At 37.6% G+C, this 18,776-nt stretch overlaps 1 protein-coding gene across 2 annotated transcripts in view; it reads left to right on the plus strand.

Annotated features, from left to right (window-relative positions):
• Positions 1 to 17,595, plus strand: part of PDZRN4 (PDZ domain containing ring finger 4) — a 432,779-nt gene extending 415,184 nt beyond the window's left edge. For both annotated transcript variants that reach the window (XM_070370621.1, XM_005896817.3), the window contains 3 exons: positions 4,695 to 4,796; positions 9,288 to 9,404; positions 13,254 to 17,595. In XM_070370621.1, coding sequence (XP_070226722.1) covers positions 4,695 to 4,796; positions 9,288 to 9,404; positions 13,254 to 14,780 — 1,746 coding nt within the window. In that variant the 3' untranslated portion in view covers positions 14,781 to 17,595. The remainder of the gene's footprint in view (positions 1 to 4,694; positions 4,797 to 9,287; positions 9,405 to 13,253) is intronic.
• Positions 17,596 to 18,776: the final 1,181 nt, after the last annotated feature.

The following is an 18,776-nucleotide window of genomic DNA, read 5'->3' on the forward strand; positions in this document are numbered from 1 at the left end:
CGCTTCCTTATTTTTGGCTATATTGTGGGCAGTTAAAGTTATCAGATAAAAATTTTTCTGGATAATAAGGCATTCCGTAATGGAGCTGGTTCATTGAAACAGCAGCAGGATTGATAAAGTGCTGTGGTTTGCCTGATTAGTTTATATTCAGTGACAAATATGTCACATCTAATGAGTAAATACCTGTCACGTTAAAAAGCCTAGAATTCAGTTCTATCTGCACACACAGGAAACAAAGAGTCTTAAGAGTGATAGTAAAATTATATTAAAGAAAACCGTGACAAAATTGTACTCATAGACAAATAGCTCCTGTGTGGCTGGTAAGGAGATTATGGGATACACTGTAATGAACAATTAATGACTCCTTTCCCAGGGAGATGAGAGTAGCAGAAAGAGAGGATATCTTCTCATCCTTTAGCTTTCCTGGCTGGCTTTGATTTGAATGAATCTTGTTGAAGCAATTGTGATTTTAATTTCCTGTTCACAATGACCTAAGTATAGTACCTCTATGGCTCTGCCCTCATTGTGTGGCTAAAATTTTCTAACTGTAGTGCTCAGTGGACATGTTAGAGGACCTTCCTCAGTGGCCCCACACACACACATGGGTATTCACACACTATTGATAGAAGGTAGGGATCATACAGAAGAGAAACTATGACCCAGCTTCATGAGAACATATTCTAGCTCTCATGTGTTTTTTTTTTTCCTCTGCAAGTGCTTGACAGTCTATTTGCTGTGCTATGGCTACAAACTGGTTGTATCAGACATGTTCCCAGGAATTAATATGGGGAAGTCCTTTAACAAAATTGTAGTGCTGAGCCAGAAAGAAAAATTAAAGACACATACATGATTGACTGTCTAAAGGAAACAGTGTTCTATTCTCACATTCTCTTTGGCATTGTAAGCATATAGTATTCCATGTAAGTATATATTTTTCTAATCTTGGCCAGAAAAGTCAGTCATGTTTCTAAGGATTATTCCCTGACAAAACCCTGCAAAAGCGCAACAAAACAGTGGAACAGTAAGCCCTCTAATTAGTTCTTTCCTTCTCTGCCCTAAACTGGTCCTTAGCATTCTTCCTACTCTTACTTGCTTTTTTTGGATAACTATTTTCCTGCTGTTTCTATTTGTTTCACCTCTGTATCTCTATGCTTCCTTTGCCTTCTTTTTCACAGTGAAATATCAATACATTTGACATAAATCTTTCCTCTTTTGCTTAGATTTTTGGGTTTTCAAATAAGAAATTCTACCACCTATAGTTCGTTGAATGCCAAAAACTTTAGTTGCCTATCTGCCCATGGTACACTGACATGAAAAACCTAAAAATTGTCATATTTAAACAAAAACGAAGCTATATGAAGACACTTCTAGGCTTCTAAGTTTTTACACACATTCACATACTAAGTTACTTCAGTCATGTCTGACTCTTTGCTGCCCTATAGACTATGGCCTGTCAGGCTCCTTTGTCCATGGGGTTCTCCAGGCAAGAATACTGGAGTGGGTTGCCATATCCTCCTCCAGGGGATCTTCCTGACCCAGGGATTGAACACTCATCTCTTATGTCTCCTGCATTGGTAGGGAGGTTCTTTACTACTAGTGCCACCTGAGAAGCCACACACACACACACACACACTCATAGGCATGTACAGGAGATTAGGCCTGAAGTGGGGTTTTGGCTGATTTCTCTTTGTAATTGCCACAATTCTCTTCTAAACCAAGATAATATCCATTTTTAAACTAATGTTTACATATGCCCATGCACAGAAAATGAGACAGATATATTATCTAGCAGGTTTTTTTTAATTTATAACAAAGTTACATATTGCCTTCTTCCTCTCTTTTTTCCCCTCTATTGTCTTGAAATGGAAGTCTTTCATTAAATAGTGATGACTCCATTCCTCATCTATGTCCTCCCTTTGTTTCTGGCTCCTTCACTCTTTCTGTCTGCATGGTGTTTCCAGGCATAGGAAGCTGTTTTCCCACAAGCCATCCTTCAGCTATGAGCCATCATTCAGGAAACAAAGCAAATGAAGGTGGAAAGCTCTGTTTCCATTCCTCAAGTATTTTCATTCCATGAGAAGAGTCTTTGATGAAACCTATGGCTGCATTTTTTGTCTCAATATCAATCTGAGTATCAAACTAATGTTCCAAGTACAATGGAATCTACTAACCCAGTGGCTCAGGTGACGTTTATTTTAAAAAAGAAATAAAAATTACATGTTAATGCCTGTTTTCTGTGGCAAATTTATTTCACTCCACCTATGATTCTGGATGTAAACTGTTTCTACAATATATGATCTGTCCTCCCAAAATAAGGACATAATGCCCAGACTGAAGATCATAGCTCTGGTCATTATGAGTTCACAGAGGAGATAGAAAAATAAAGGAAATCAAACTCAGCCATAGTGTTTCTTGACCTTCTAAGAATTAAAAATACATATGAGATAGATATATCATAAGCTAGAACCATGTTTACTATTGTGGATTTCATTGTTATGCATGAATTTTAATATAGTTGCTTTGTTTAGAAGAAGATTAAAATATAAATAATCATAGTAATAATAGCAACAATAGCATTAATAGTAATATATACCAACCTTGTGCACTTTCTGTATACAAGTCACTTATTTAAACCTTTTACATATATTAGCCCATTTAATCCTGTAACGGCCCTCTGAGAGAGGCACTATTATCTGCATTTTAATAGAGAAAAACATAATAGTAACATTAACATGAATGAAGAGTGTTTAGATTAATGGTAAGTAAAATTTACATGAAGAATTTGGAAGTGAGAAAAAGTGAGAACTGCATTTCAAATTTTTCATAAAAGTTTAACATAAATTGTGTGAGATCATCCAACTCATTCTCCTTAGGATCAATGTGCCTACAGAGGAGGGAACAAGAAAGACCAGATGCAGAAGAAGAAAGATGCTCACATAGATGCACCACAGATATACTACAAGAATTACTATGAAAGGGGTGCAAGCCCTCAAAACTCAAAGAAAGTAAAACTTTTCATATTATTATTTTTAAACTACACACAGGTGGGAGGAGTAATCCTCCACTGCCAATTTATGTTAAAGGAATAAAGGAAATTTATTTAAAGGAAAAAAGGCCTTGAACCCAGTACAGAAATAGCTTTTCAGATATATATTTACAAAAAAAAGGAAAACTACAACATATCCTTCTGGGTCATTAGTCCCCAATTTGGAATAAAAGTTTTGTTTTGTTTTTTTCTAATTTGATAAATTTTATTTGGAAATTGCAAAAAGAAAAGAAAATAGATTTGAAAGTTATAAAAGCTGAATTTCCTGTCCACACACACAAGTGAAAAACTGAGGAGCTATTCATTTGATTACAGTAAGAAAATACAGCATGTGGTTGTGTGATTTTTCCCTCCTTTGACTATTATTGTCTGCTTCCTTCATACTAAATATGAGTCTATAAGGATCATTGATTGTGGTGCACAGATGAGATTCCTGAGCTTGTCTTCAGATAATTATGTCTGTCTTCATGAGTCAGCCAGAATCCCAGAGACCCACAAGGAGAAAACCTCAGGAGTCTACTTCATGCTTTTAAGAAGAAATTCTCAATGAAAGATGTTAATTATTGAAAATAGTGGTCACTGCAGCCACATTTTGTTTAATTTATTGACATAATTAATACTTATTTTAGATAGAATTGCTTGACCTCTTCAATTGAAATTTCTTTCTACTTTCTTTGATTATGTGTTATGGGTCAAAAATCTCATTGTCTCTATGGAATAGAATGATTAATAAAGTAAAAGAAATTTATAAAGGGCAAATAAAAATACATCAATAAGAGCTAAATACCTTTGAACATGAAAATGTAGTTTAAAATGCAAATTTTAGGAACCTTATTTTCTCTGTAGCACTTAGGAAAAAAAATGGTACATTTCAAACACTACTGGAATCTATTGTTTTTAATAAAAAATTTACTTAAGTTTTCCTTTCATTAAGCATTCCTATTAAAGAAAGCAGTTAAGTTTTTAAATTTAAGTATACTTAAGAGTTGAACCTTATTTCATTAGTTTTGTTGTTTTAGAGAAGCAGATAAATCTGAGAAAGGAGCTGGGAGTAGACGAGGATGTTACCGATAAGCTTGTTCTCGTTTGATTAGTTAAGCATCAAAAGATATCCGGAGAGTGATTTGGGGCAACTGAGTCAGACCCACATGCAAATATGAGATGATTAAATGAAAATGCAGGCAGCAGCGGCCGGGAGCATCACCCGGTGAGAGATAACAGGGCGGCTCTCTAGTTGGCTCCCAGCAAGCGCGCAGGATGACGGATTTCAGTCGTGGTATTGCTGGGCCTGCTCTCCCCAGCACCATTATCTCAGAGTGACACATCCATTACTCTGAGCGGAGAAAGATGAACGTCACCTGTCAGGGGCTGGTTAATTGTGTTGCTAGATGTATGTTGCCAGGGCGCAGGTTGGACATTTATGAACATAACTGCTTCCTCTGATGTCCGCCATCCTTCAGGGATCGATATGGCTCTTACAGTAAGCGCGTAATTGAGTGAAGGCACTTACCACCGAGGGGCTGAAGACGAGCCCACTGTGTGAGCTTCATTGTCCATACATTTACCATAAATGAGCTGATATTTGCCATTTATTGTGTGCAGCATTGTGGAAATGGAAACTAATGCGCCACTTTCATTTGTTTTCTAGATAAATGGGGAAGACGTCCAGGATCGCGAGGCGGCGGTGGCCCAGCTGTCTAGCGATGAGTGCAGGAGAATCCTGCTGCTGGTCGCAAGGCCAGAGAGTCAGGTCAGAATACAGAGCAAAAGCCTTGGGCTGAACCGTAGGTTCATTGTCTGCTATTCTACATCAGATCAGTGCCACAGTTATTTGTAAAACCAGGCACACAAAATAGAATCCAGTCATCATTCCCAATTTGCCAACCTTATTAAAACAGTTATAAGACTCCTTAATACTGCTCCACATAAAGGCAGCTGAACAACTTATTTTTTAAAAGAAACACAAAATTGAATAATTACTCTCTCCTTCCACTTGCCAGTTATTTAAAATTAATTCATAAATGAAAAATGATTGACTTTATGTGATATTTAATTCTGTGTGCATCCCTGCTTTAGGTTGTCATCTAAAAATACTTAATTGGCATATTAAGGTATCTTAAAAGAATCTCTAATGAGAGAAACATTAGCATATCTTGCTATCAACTCAAATCTTTTTAGAGTGCCTTTATCAGATAAAAGACATTAGGTAGCATGATGTGGTTCCACATATAGTAGATGAATTTTTTCCAAGGTTAGCATGACAGACACATCTGTCTGGCCAAAACCAAAAACTGATAGCTTCTAAGGAATTTTTTTATATCTTTACAGAGGGAGATGTCATGAAAGTAAAGGAGAGGTAATGGTGGAAGAAAAGTACTATCGGTACTTCTTTTTATGTCCTTTTTATCCCCCACCGCAATGCAGAAAGGACCTTACATTGTCACCATTCTATCCTTCTGTCAGTAGTTTGAGTGAAGTTGGTTATATCACCATTTGTCTTTTAGGTTATTGATCTGATATTTTTCAGACTCAGTAACTACATCCTATCTATAAATTACATTGAGTAAGTGTATTTCAGTGTCAGACTGAATCCTGACTCGAATATAGTGGTTATAAAAGATCACCCTTTCCGCATATATTTCCTTTATGCCCTTGACCATTCTAAATGGTTCCCATAAAGCCTTCCATAGCCCAGGGCAGACTGAAGTTGCACACCTGAGGTCCTGGGAGTGGGGTTGGACAGGCTGCAACTGGCTGGGCTGCCTATGTGAGAGTGAATTATTAAAATACGTATGAAATTGCACTAATTACCTGGACGTTTGGCAAACCAGTTAATCTCAATGACCCCATTTTCTTGAAAAAGAATAAAGAGGCTAAAAATACATATTAGTGAAATTAATGGTAAATTGAAAAGAGCTGAATAGTCACCCTTTGTAGAAAAGATACTTTGACTTTATCCTGTGGTTTCCCTGCCCTTTCCATGTAACTTCTAGACAACCTCATTAATTTAGAATTAAAGCATTTCCTTTACTATGCCATGTAACAGCTGTAATGTACTGTGGAAAGAATAGAAGTTAATAACATAAGACCAGATCCTGTTAATCTTTGATAGCATAAATATTCTCAGTAGAACCAGTGGTGTTTTTGAATAACTGACTATACTCCTAACCCAAGAGTTCATGTTGGAGTATGAATTTTCAAACAATACTTTCCACAATTGATAAAAGATGGTCATCTGACTCTGAAGGATACCATCCTGTCTGACAAAAGTAAGATCTTCCTTAGCCCCTTGATCCTGAAGAAGTCATAATGATACTGGAATGAAGCTGATTGCCTTTAGAAAATCAGATTTCTAGAAAAATAAGGAAAGAAAATGCATTGTAACACCATACTTAAAAATGTAATTTAAGCATCACATGCTATAAGGTGGCAAACGTAACACAAAACAAAACTTGTATTTATGTCACCATATTTTCCCATCAGTTTCAATATGTTTCATTATTGCATTTTTGTGCGTATATTTTATTTAGGAAGAGTAGAAGTTTATGTGTTGTTTTTCTAGCCTTTTAAAAATAATGTTTCAAATAGTCTCAGAAATGATCTACAGAGTTGCTGGGGGCAGTATTGTGCAACCATGCAATATTTTAAAATAACTCATTTCTTCCATTCCCTGTCAACGTCAACTTACTTTCATTTTCTGCCCATTTTCTTCCTTGGACCATTAAAGATATTACTGTTTTGCCCTATTCCTCTTGGGACACTGGATGAGAACAGGCTCTTGCAAGAACTGTAGAGAACTTTTGAGACAGTGCAGGTTGTTCCTTTCTTTGAGATACCACATGTGATCCTCTGCGGTGCAGACAGATCCCCTTGTATAATTATGACTATGCTCAGCTCCAGGGAAAAGTTGGTCTGCCAGAGCACTGGACTCAGACTGCCATATTTATGCCAGTCTGCCACATTATGGGAAATGTGACAGGGAAAGGTGAGCCAGAAGAATCTCTCCTGACTTAGTGTGCTGTGTATCCCTCCAGCCTAGAGGGACACCTTATCAAAGCAGACGGACACTAACTACCCATGGCAACTCAGGGATCTGTGGGTTAGATAACAAGATAAGGGTTATAGGGAACTGTTAATTTCTATCATTTGTTCTCTTTGTCTTCCCCACCCCTTCATTTCAATTTCAAAAGATTCTGTTCTATCATTCACTGTATCAGTGTTGGCAAATATTTTGTTTTGACCTGATTAAAGAAACATTCCTTGGTATGCTTATAAAAAATAAACAGTTCTAGCTTTAAGTAATTTCTTTTGGAGTCTGGCATTTGCAACTTCATGAAACTTAAAAGGGATTTAAAAAAAATATAAAACTTGAACAATTATGAATTGAACGGAATTTAAATTTTTAGCCAGCTTAATTTTCATAGCTCATCTGCATATCAAAGTCACTGGGGTGGAACTTGGTCAAGTTATTCAGGCCAAATTGAAATAAATGAGGATGAATAAATGCATTGATGCTTTTGGCCCAGGCAAGTTTGAGATAATTTAAGGTCTAGATAGACTTCAGTAAATAAAAAAGAAACCTATGATTGCCTTATTTTAATGAATATGATGTATATACCCTAATGCCTCTTCTGATGTAATTTAATGTTTTCTCAGGGATTCCCAGGTGACTCAGTGATAAATAAAAAAAATCTGTCTACCAATGCAGAAGACACGGGAGATCCCTTGGAGGAGGGCATGGCAACCCACTCCAGTATTCTTACCGAGAAAATCCCATAGATAGAGAAGCCTGGCAGGCTACAGTCCATGGGGGTCACAAAGAGCTGGACACAACTGAGCATGCAGACAGGTTTATTTGTGTTTAAGTTTTAGAAGTTCAGCTGTCTTAAAGACAAGCTTATTTTATGTGTTTGCTTGGTGCTTAAGCATTAGTCTGGTAGTGAAAACATCTCCCACTCTTGTTAATTTTGACTCACTAGAAAACTGCTGTTCCATTGTAACACAGAGTAAAGAAAAACTTTGACAATTATTCAGTTAATTCAATCAGTATAGACAGCTAATTTATGTAATCCAGCTCCAAAATGGCAACCCACTCCAGTACTCTTGCCTGGAAAATCCCATGGATGGAGGAGCCTGGTAGGCTGCAGTCCATGGGGTCGCTGAGTCGGACACGACTGAGCAGTTTCACTTTCACTTTTCACTTTCCACTTTCATGCACTGGAGAAGGAAATGGCAACCCACTCCAGTGTTCTTGCCTGGAGAATCCCAGGGACAGGGGAGCCTGGTGGGCTGCCGTCTATGGGGTCACTCAGAGTCGGACACGACTGAAGCAACTCAGCAATAGCAGCAGCTCCAAAAACCCACTTTGAGGCAAATTATCTGTATTGACTGTCAACACTTATCATATTAACAAGATAACCACAAGTTTTCCACTTCCCTTTGTATTAAGAAGCCAAAAGGATTTGCTTGGTTTAGTTTGTGTTAAGACTCCCACAAGAATACCTGCCTTCAGCACCCACAGACAAAACCCTGCATGCTTCACACTGCTCCCTCACCCTTATATGCAACATGTAAGCTCTTTTTCCTTGGAACTGGATCTGAGAAATGAATCACAATAGTTATACCATAGCATCACTTTGTTTTTGAGAATAACTTGGAATTTTCCTTTTTTTCAGATAAAATAAATGTGGATATTTGTGGCAAGGAGCCATCTTGTTAACTTGAAAGTCATCCACCTCAAAATCAAAAACAGAGTGAGAGTAGCTCGTGCGTGCGTGTGTGTGTGTGTGTGTGTGGGTGTGTGTGTTTGTTGAGAGGGGCACTTTGTGTGGAGTTGCTTTGAGGTTGTTGTTAAGGAAAAAGGCCCTATTGTCTCATAGCCCTATTAGTACCACTGCAGTTCTTTAGCACGGGGACTGTTGGAGGTAATGAGCATGACAGCTGTGGATTATGCAGCATGATTTTCATACATTTTGAAAGACAGTAATGTTCTGTGCTGTGAGATCTACTCAGTTACGAGAGAAAATCTGTAGTTCTGTTTTAGGAAAAGATAAAAAGCATAAGAGCCCAATTTTTTGTTATCACCTTTTCTTCCTTCTGAGAGGTGAACTATAGGAGGCTGGTATTTTGAAGAGAATCATTATGATAAAAGGAACTAGTCAGGCATCACCATTTAAGTTTACCCTATTTTAGCATGAGTCCTCACTAACAGAATATAATGTACTAATGTATTCTTATGTAGGTGGATGAAGGCTGGCTGGAAGATGAAAGGAATGAATTATTAGAGGAGTTAAACTTGGCCATGTTGGAAGAACAGCATAATGAAGCGATGCAGCGCACTGCTGATGAGGTGGAGCAGGTAGGACCACGATCTGAACTCCATCATTGGAAATGATGCTATTCTTCCTTAAATGCATAATCTTAAATGAAATTTTTTTTTTTAAAAATCAAAAAGTTTTAGTGAACATCTCTGTGATGGTAATTTCTGAAGGCAAAAGATCATCTCAAATGAAGCGGAGGAAATAAATTTTTTCTATTAAGACTATTTTTAGTTTGGGAAGCTTAGGGACCATTATGGAGGGCACAGTAGGCTTCAGGTGCTGACTCAGGTACTGTTCAATGTAATTCAAAAATTTAATAGTAAAAATATATTTTGCCTCTCAGTACACCAGCCGGAGATAAACTATATCTCATGAAGTAACCCCTCCTCCCCAAAAAGTAATTTTTTTTATTTTAAAATATCAATGTAGATATTTGAATATCTACTTGAGGAAGATGATGACATGATTAAGCCACTGATCTTATTTGGATATTTGGTATCATGATTACACTGAATTACGAGTAGTTAGACGAGATTATTGACATCATTTTGCCTTAAGGTCACATATTCATTCAACAAAAAATTCTGAGCCCCTGATATACTTCTAGTACCACATTTGATCCTGAGAATACAAACAAAATGAGCAAAATTTAATGCATAACTGGTGAATAATCAAAGTGTAGTTTGTGGCAAACTGAGCCTTAGGAATCTTTTCATTTTTGTTTTCATTGTTTTTTATTAGATAAAGTTAAGATCAATATAGCCTAGATTTTTTATGTCAGATTCATGTCATTCATTTCCCTGATATAATTGTATTAACACTTCTGCTCTCTATCTGCTGATTGTTTAATTATCATCCTATTCTCAACATTAATTGTTAACTCACCGTAAAAGATTATTATTTTAAAAAGTCCTGACAGTTAGGCTTAGGAACATAAAACACAAACGTCCTATCACTTTACCAAACTGAATGATGAGATACGGTGACACGCTGACATCCCATAACAGAGGGGGGTGTGTGTGTGTGTGTGTGTGCATACACTAATAATTAGGTTGCAAACTACAGTTGACAGAACCATGTGTGCTCACCATGGGTACTCAGTGGCCACCTCACAAACAGTAGTTCATGCTCAAAAGCAATGCTGCTACTGTAGTGATTGCTTTTCAATATGAAGAGGACAGATTGAAATTTTTATGTATGACTTCAACACTGGCCACAAATAAAGATATTTTTTGGTGGCAGCTGCTGGTTATGAGCAAGAAAGTCCTTGCTCCAGGCTTTTTCTCTCTTAGAGACAAAATGTGACCTGATACAGATTTGACAGGAGGATGTTGGAATAAAGAAAGAAGGGAGAAATCCTTTCCAGGTGAAGTGATATGGTGTCAGATGCTGCCTACTCATCCGACGTAATACAAATGCTAGGTCTTTTTAGGTAACACAAGGTGTCCCTGAGGTTAGATTTTCACTGTGTAGAAATTTTTCTTCACCATAAGACTGAAAAATGATGAGAAATACAGAAACCTTTAAAAGTCCTTTGCCCTTATAAACAATAATACTACTTTAGAAATGTCTTGGTAGAAACATTGCCTGTCACTATGATAATTCCATAGGGAAATGATAAATTATAGAGTAGCATTATATCAGAAACCAGGAATTTTAGTTTTGAGAATAGAAAACTCTTTTTATTTTCACATGTGCTTATAAACCAGTAACGAAAGAGAAATGCAATTTAAAATTTCATATCCATATATAAAAGCTAAAATATACATCCATCTGAAAGTTTCACCTTACATGCTCTCCTTGGTCCTGTGGCTGCTGTTGACACACATTTTGTGAACAAATTTGTCTATCATTTATACTCCATAAGAAAAATATCACCTTCTTGTATTTTTCAGCTTACTCTTACACAGGAGAAAATATAAGTATTGTGGTATACAAACTAAACTGTCCAATATCAGTAATACCCTCTGGGGATTTTATAGGGATTCCTTGGTGGCTCAGATGGTAAGGAATCTGCCTGCAATGTGGGAGATCCGGGTTTGATCCCTGGGTTGGGAAGATTCACCGGAGAAGGAAATGGCAACACACTCCAATATTTTTGCCTGGGGGTTTTATGGTACAGTGTGCAAATGTTACCACATTTGATGTCGCTGTCACCTTATAGCAAGGAATATAGAGATTTATCAAGTTTTCTTTCTATTGTTAGTTACAATTACTTATGTATGTTCGCTCACTAAGTCGCATCAGTTATATCGTACTCTGTGCAACCCTGTGGACTGAAGCCTGCCAGGCTTCTCTGTCCATGGGATTCTCCAGACAAGAATACTGAAGTGGGTGGCCATGCCCTCCTCCAGGGGAGCTTCCTGACCCATGGATCAAAGCCACATCTCTTACATCTAGCTGCATTGGCAAGCGGGTTCTTTACCACTAGTGCCTTATGTATAACATTCTTTTTTATCAATAAGACATTTTAAATCAATCATAGTATGTTCTCAACAAATAAGGAAAAATATTTTATGGAAATATTGAGAATCCTGGAACTAGCATGATACATGGTCATGTTCTCCCTCCAATTCATTATGTTTTTTCTGCCATTACTTGATTGAAAGAAAACAACAATTATCTGACACTTTCAAACCTGTCTTACTTTTTATCACCTATCCTTTCTTTCTTTGACACTAACAGGCTTAATTATATCTAATTATATAATTTCCTGCTAAAGGGAAAAATGTATATATGTATAAAAGTGAGTAAATTTAGACATAAGGAGAAAACAATCTAGAAATTGTATTTGTAGACTTTTATAAGAGAAGTGATAGAATAAAGAGTAGCTTTACGCTATTCACGGAGAAACAACTAGATGTGCGTCTCCCTAGGGCAATGACAGTTAACTGCTCTGCATGAAAAGCCAAAAATTGCCAGGGAGTGAAGTTCACATATATATTTACTTACATATCTGTTTGTTGACATTATGCCCTTGTCTGGCAATCAGTGCTGCTCAGATTTTAGGGGAACCATCATTTTACTTTCAGTAGAATAAAACTCACTTCTGGGGGGAATTACTGGCTAAGAGTAGAAAAATCTTTTAAAGTAACCCAATGAGTCCTAAGACATCACTGTTGCTCTTGAGCAACATGATATGGAGATGCCTTGAAGTCAAAGTACATGTATGCAAGAATATAGCACCTTGGATGTAAAGAAATCCTGTCCATGGAAGATGGCACTGGCCTCCTAGACTTCCTGCCCAAGAAGTTACATCCACCTGGGACTAAGTTTCCTTATCTATGGATGGAAGGTCTTGGGCTCCTGTACTTATTCCTGAAATGTTGTGATATTTCATTTATTATCATCAGTGTATTACTAGATCCAATGAAGTTTCTTTTGAACTTGAGAAAAGTTCATGAAGAAAAGAAATAGTAACATGTGATGTGGCTTCTGAACTCCAGACCTTCATTGCTGAAGACTGTTTTGGGATTCTTTCTTACTCATCCTTTTGTATGTTATCGCCTCAGAAACTCATAAAGTCACCTCATTTATACAACTTCACTCCAGTTTCTCAACTAAAAGAGAGCCTAAGACAAGAATCACTTATTTTAAATCACTCATTTAATTTTAATTTAGTTATTTTAATGTGCCCTGTTTTATTTATCTTCAAGTGAGTAGCATAGCCATATTCAAGCAGCTTTTGCTTTCTTTTAGAGCAAAAAAAAAAAAAAGACTGCCATCAGCCAATTGCCTTTATTCGTAAAACAGTTATGGATACTAAAATTAGGGTAGCTTTATAGGAGCTGAACTTTTGCCAAAAGCATTGTTTTTTCAAACAAGTTTTCAACGACTGATTTTCAAAATAATTAACTTTCTTTCTTCTCTTAATTTTATTTTCCTAGCCAAAAAAACAAGAAGAAGAAGAAGGCACAACAGATACGGCAACATCCTCATCCAATAACCATGAGAAGGACAGTGGAGTGGGGCGCACAGATGAAAGCTTGCGGAATGACGAGAGCTCAGAGCAGGAGAATGCAACCGAGGATCCCAATGGCACATCTCTGAAAAGCAAAAGAGGGCTGGGGAAGAGCCAAGACACCCTGGGAAGCGTTGAACTTCAGTGCAATGAGAGTTTTGTGTCTGGTGAATACATTGACTCAGACTGTATTGGCAACCAAGATGAGGAGTGTGAAAGATTTCGGCAGCTCTTGGAGCTCAAATGCAAGATAAGGAAGCATGGCGAGTATGACCTGTATTACTCAAGCAGCACAATAGAATGCAATCAGGGAGGACGAGAGGGAGTGGAGCATGAACTACAGTTGCTTAATGAAGAACTGAGAAACATTGAACTTGAGTGCCAAACTATCATGCAGACTCACAGGCTCCAGAAAGTGACAGACCAGTATGGAGATATCTGGGCATTGCATGATGGAGGATTCCAAAGTTATAATACCAGCATAGATACCCAGAGGGGGAAACTAGATGACATCCTTGAACACCCAGAAAAGTCAGACAAAGACAGTTCGAGTGCTTACAACACAGCTGAAAGTTGCAGAAGCACTCCACTCACTGTGGACCGTTCCCCTGACAGTTCCCTTCCAAGAGTGATCAGCCTCACCAATAAGAAAAATCTGAGAAGCACAATGGCAGCCAACCAGTCCTCTTCTGGACAGAACACTAAAGAGTCAACCTGCACCAAAGCCAAAACCTCTGAACAAGGCTGTGTCATTGAAGGCAAAGAGAAGACTTCAGAAAGCAGCAAGCTTTCTGATCCAGAGAAGACCAGCAGTGAACACATCCCTTATCTCTCTCCTTACCACAGCTCCTCCTATAGATATGCAAACATCCCAGCACATGCTAGGCATTATCAAAGCTACATGCAGTTAATTCAACAGAAGTCCGCAGTCGAGTACGCTCAGAGTCAGCTCAGCTTGGTGAGCGTGTGCAAGGAGTCTCAAAAGTGCTCAGAACCCAAGATGGAATGGAAGGTGAAAATCAGGAGCGACGGGACGCGGTACATCACCAAGAGACCCGTGCGGGACCGCATTCTAAAGGAGCGTGCCTTAAAGATCAAGGAGGAGCGGAGTGGCATGACCACGGACGATGACACCATGAGCGAGATGAAGATGGGGCGCTACTGGAGCAAAGAGGAGAGGAAACAGCACTTGGTGCGGGCCAAGGAGCAGCGGCGCCGCCGAGAGTTCATGATGCGGAGCCGGCTGGAGTGTCTCAAGGAGAGTCCGCAGAGCGGCAGTGAGGGCAAGAAGGAGGTCAACATCATTGAACTGAGTCACAAAAAGATGATGAAGAAAAGAAACAAGAAAATTTTGGACAACTGGATGACAATCCAAGAACTGATGACCCATGGGGCCAAGTCCCCTGATGGTACACAAGTTCCTAATGCCTTTTTGTCTGTCACCACAGTATGACCCAATGGATGGAATGCAGCTGATTTTCAGAGGGTGCTACCAGTTTGGGTAGAGGATGCTTGCCTCGTTCAATGTGGCATTTTTATATATATTTTGTGACTCTTTACAGTTTAAATTTTTTGTAAGCAAAAATACCTGCTAATTTTTCATTTGTTTTTCATATATCGGTACTTCTTTTTGGCTGAGATTTCTTTCTTTGACTTGTGATATATTCATACTACTCATTTGTATATAAAAACAAGCAAAAGGAAAGAAAACAAAAAAACTTGCACAAAAATACTGAGGAGCCAATTAATTTCCTATTTTAATGTACCTATTATAGATCTGGATTTATTTCTGTAGTTTGCTTATTTTCAACTTTAATAACAACTCAATGCCAAAATATTTCTATGCTTGCTTCTTGACTAATACATATAAAATCAAACCTGATGATAAATCATGTGCCACATCTTGTTTTACACATAAAAATCACCTCTTTTTAACATCCTGTTGTACATTTAACACATAAATGGCCATTATCTTTGTCTCAGTAAAGTGTAGGTGGACAATCTTCCTGTGGTATGTAGTGACACTGTTTTTGTAGTTAGATAGTTGTGGTAATTGTGACAATAAAAGAGAAATAAATTATTGATTACCCCTGAGAAAAGCTATCAAGGAGTGTTCTATTTCCATTGTTCCCTGTGGTTACCAGATATAAATTAGTTATATATGTATACTCTTTAGAAGACTCCTAATTGTGAATTCTAAAATGTGTACATTTTCTATCCCATTTTTTCAATAAATTGTCCTGAAATACTTCCCATAGATCATTGTGTCCCATATTCTTACCAAGATTAAGTTATGTAGAGCATCTAAGAGTTGCTGTCTAAGCATTCAGTAATCATGAGTTCATGCTCTCCTTGACTGCTACCCATGTAAAGAAAATCCAAGAACAATTTAAGGGATGATATGGAGACAGAGGATCAGTAAGTAGCTGAGACTGTTTGTAAGGACAGCTCAAACTGCCATAACGACATACTATAGGCTGTGTGGCTTAAATAACAGGAATTTCTCATAGTTCTTGAGGCAGGAAACTCAACATCAAGGCACCAACCAATTCAGCTCCTGATGAGGGCTCTCTTCCTGTTTTGTAAATGGCCTCCTTGCTTTGTCCTCACAAGGTAGAGAAAGAGAGGAAGCTGTTTGGTGTAACTTCTTTTAAGGACACTAATCCCATCATGAGGGTCTCGCCCTCATGACCTCATTTACCACCCAAAGGCCCCATTTTCAGCTACCATCACATTAGGACTTAGAGCTTCAGCATATGGATTTGTCAGGGGAGAGGTAGTTCAGATCACAGCACCATGAGCATTTGTTTAGTTCATCTTTTGGAAAGAGGTTCTTGGAAACTATCTTTTCAATAATTTTCAGCCTACTCAATTACATATGCCTTGTTAAAAAGTGAGATTGTTAGATTATCTGATAGGATATTTGAGTCTAGCTTTTCATCATACACATATCAACTATATCATATATCAATCATGATGCCTTCAAAGTGAAAGACCAGACAAATGTGTGTGTGAATTTAATCAAATTTTCATTCAACCCAAGAGACTGTTGTAACATAACAGAGACACAACATCTAAACATCTTTGAAGCTACTTTCCTGTTTAAAAACCTATAATGGCTCCTTGCTATCTCTTAAATCAAACTCTGATGCCCCAGCCTTATTTTCAAAGTTCTCCACTAACTTGCCCACCTTGCCTCCTGTGCCTCCTCTTTAGGTTTTCTCTGAGTTGTTCTGGCTTCCGAGCAGCCTGCCCATTTTCACTGAAGTTATCTAATGTTATTTACCCATCTGGAGTTTCTGTGCCAAATCCTACACCTCTCTTAGAGAGTAATCACATGTACATTTTCTCTTTGGAGCCTGTTTTGATGATCTGGGTTTTCTCTGCATTTTGACATACACTATGATGCACTTGCAGTTTATGTTACCTTGAAGATTTTATCCTTCCATTATTTGGATCACATACACAGAACTTATTGTCTCCCTGTACAGATCTAAAGTTCATGGAGTCTGGCGCTTGAGTCACCTTCTTTGTAAATCTCTCATAGAATGTCATTTAAACAATAACGAATGCTAGTTGAGTTAAATTATTTTATTCACTTATCTCACGTATTGGTCCTTTTGTTACTATTTTCCTTACTCGTCTACCCGTCTGAGTTCTTACCTTTTAAAGGGCTATTACGTAGATGGAAAGAAATAAATCTTATTTACATATAATAAAAAGCTGGTCTCAAAAATTTTAAGATAGTAATAGCAACTTAAGTCAATTGAAAATTTCATCACTGCTAACTTTAATCCAATCAATAAAACTACTCAGTGTACCTAGAGCTAAATTTTGATCAGATGGTTTTAAATAAGAATGCCTCTCTGTCTTAAAAACCCAGTTTCTTCCTGATCTAATGACTATGGTTATTGTTTATCCTCTTGATACAACTCGGTTTAAATATTCATTGAATTCAAATTACTCCTATAGATAAACGAGTTTGGAACCAATATGTAGATATTTTCCAGAAGAAATATGTACACATCTTACAGAATGCAGTGTTTCCAAAGTTACCAGCTTAATTTTATTTTTATTAAGGCCAAGTGTGCTTGCCAATTTTTTAAAACTGTGATGTTAGTGTTTTTCATGTCTGTGTTTATACAGTTCTACAAATTGAGAAATGTCTTTTTCAAAAATCAGTGAAAATCTGAGAAGTGTTATGTTTTATCTTTCTACATAACATATCTTTGTGCTAAGCATGTTTTTTTTCTAGTAAATGAATAATAAACCTGCTGCTCAACAAAGAAAAATAATTGACTATATGTGAAATATTTTATTTTAGTTCAAAAGACGTATGTGAATGTGAAGAGGAAAAAATACTTTACTTGGGCTTACCTTTGAAATTCCATATTTTCTATTGACAGAAATTGGTGTTAGGATCCATAGGTGAATGACCTAAGGAGGGGAAATAATGTATTCTCTATGGGCGTTTCTTCACTGTGTGTCATGAAGAAGGCTATTGTCACCACGTTATTTTGTGCAGACTGGCCCTTTAGGAGCACACAGCATGGCTTCCTCTAACATAACCTTTCCATAATTACATATTGATTTAATCCATGCCTTGCTGCTGTGTCTAAATCTTCCATCTAAACATATTTTTATGCCTCCAATGAGCTGTTACTCTCAACTTCAAATTATTTTGTGATGGTGCCACTATTTGCTGGTCTGTCACACTTATCGCCTGAGTCTTCTGGAATTTCTGTTTTACCTCATAAGTGACAAAGCAGTGTGAATTTTCTTTTCTAAATATGTCAGGTTGTCTTCAATACCCTTACCCAGTCATCTTTTGGTATATACTGTCTCCGTCTCCTGCCTAATTACCTCGACAAATCTGGATTTGTTCTCCCTGGACACTTTTCCCAGTCTCCCTAACTTGTGGCAGCAACACTGGGCCTCCTAAATATTACTTTCCTCACTTTGCTTGAATATCTTCAGAAATATTTTCCTGAGTATAGGATAAAATCTGAATGCCTGAGATATTCATCAAGGACTTTATATAATTTAACCTCAACTTTTTTTTCTGTTTGATCTCACACTTCTCTCCAGAAAGAATTTCTAACTCAGACCTCAAGAAATCTGTGTCTTACGGAGTGGTGGTAGCTTAGTCACTAAGCTGTGTCCAACTTTTGCCACCCCATGGACTGTATCCTGCCAGGCTCCTCTGTCCATGGAATTTTCCAGGCAAGAACACTAGAGTGGGTTGCCGTTTCCTACTCCAGGGGACCTTCCTGACCCAGGGATCAAAGTCACATCTCTTGTGTCTCCTGCATTGGCAAGTGGATTCTTTACCAACTGTACCACTTGGGAAGATGCACCTTCATATCAATATTCTTCCAACTTTAGTTAAAATTTAATGAAATTTTATTTTTTATTGATTTGTACTCTGCTATTTAGTTCATTTCCATTA

The sequence above is a fragment of the Bos mutus genome, chromosome 5, assembly GCF_027580195.1.
Source record: "Bos mutus isolate GX-2022 chromosome 5, NWIPB_WYAK_1.1, whole genome shotgun sequence".
Classification (NCBI taxonomy): Eukaryota; Metazoa; Chordata; class Mammalia; order Artiodactyla; family Bovidae; genus Bos; species Bos mutus.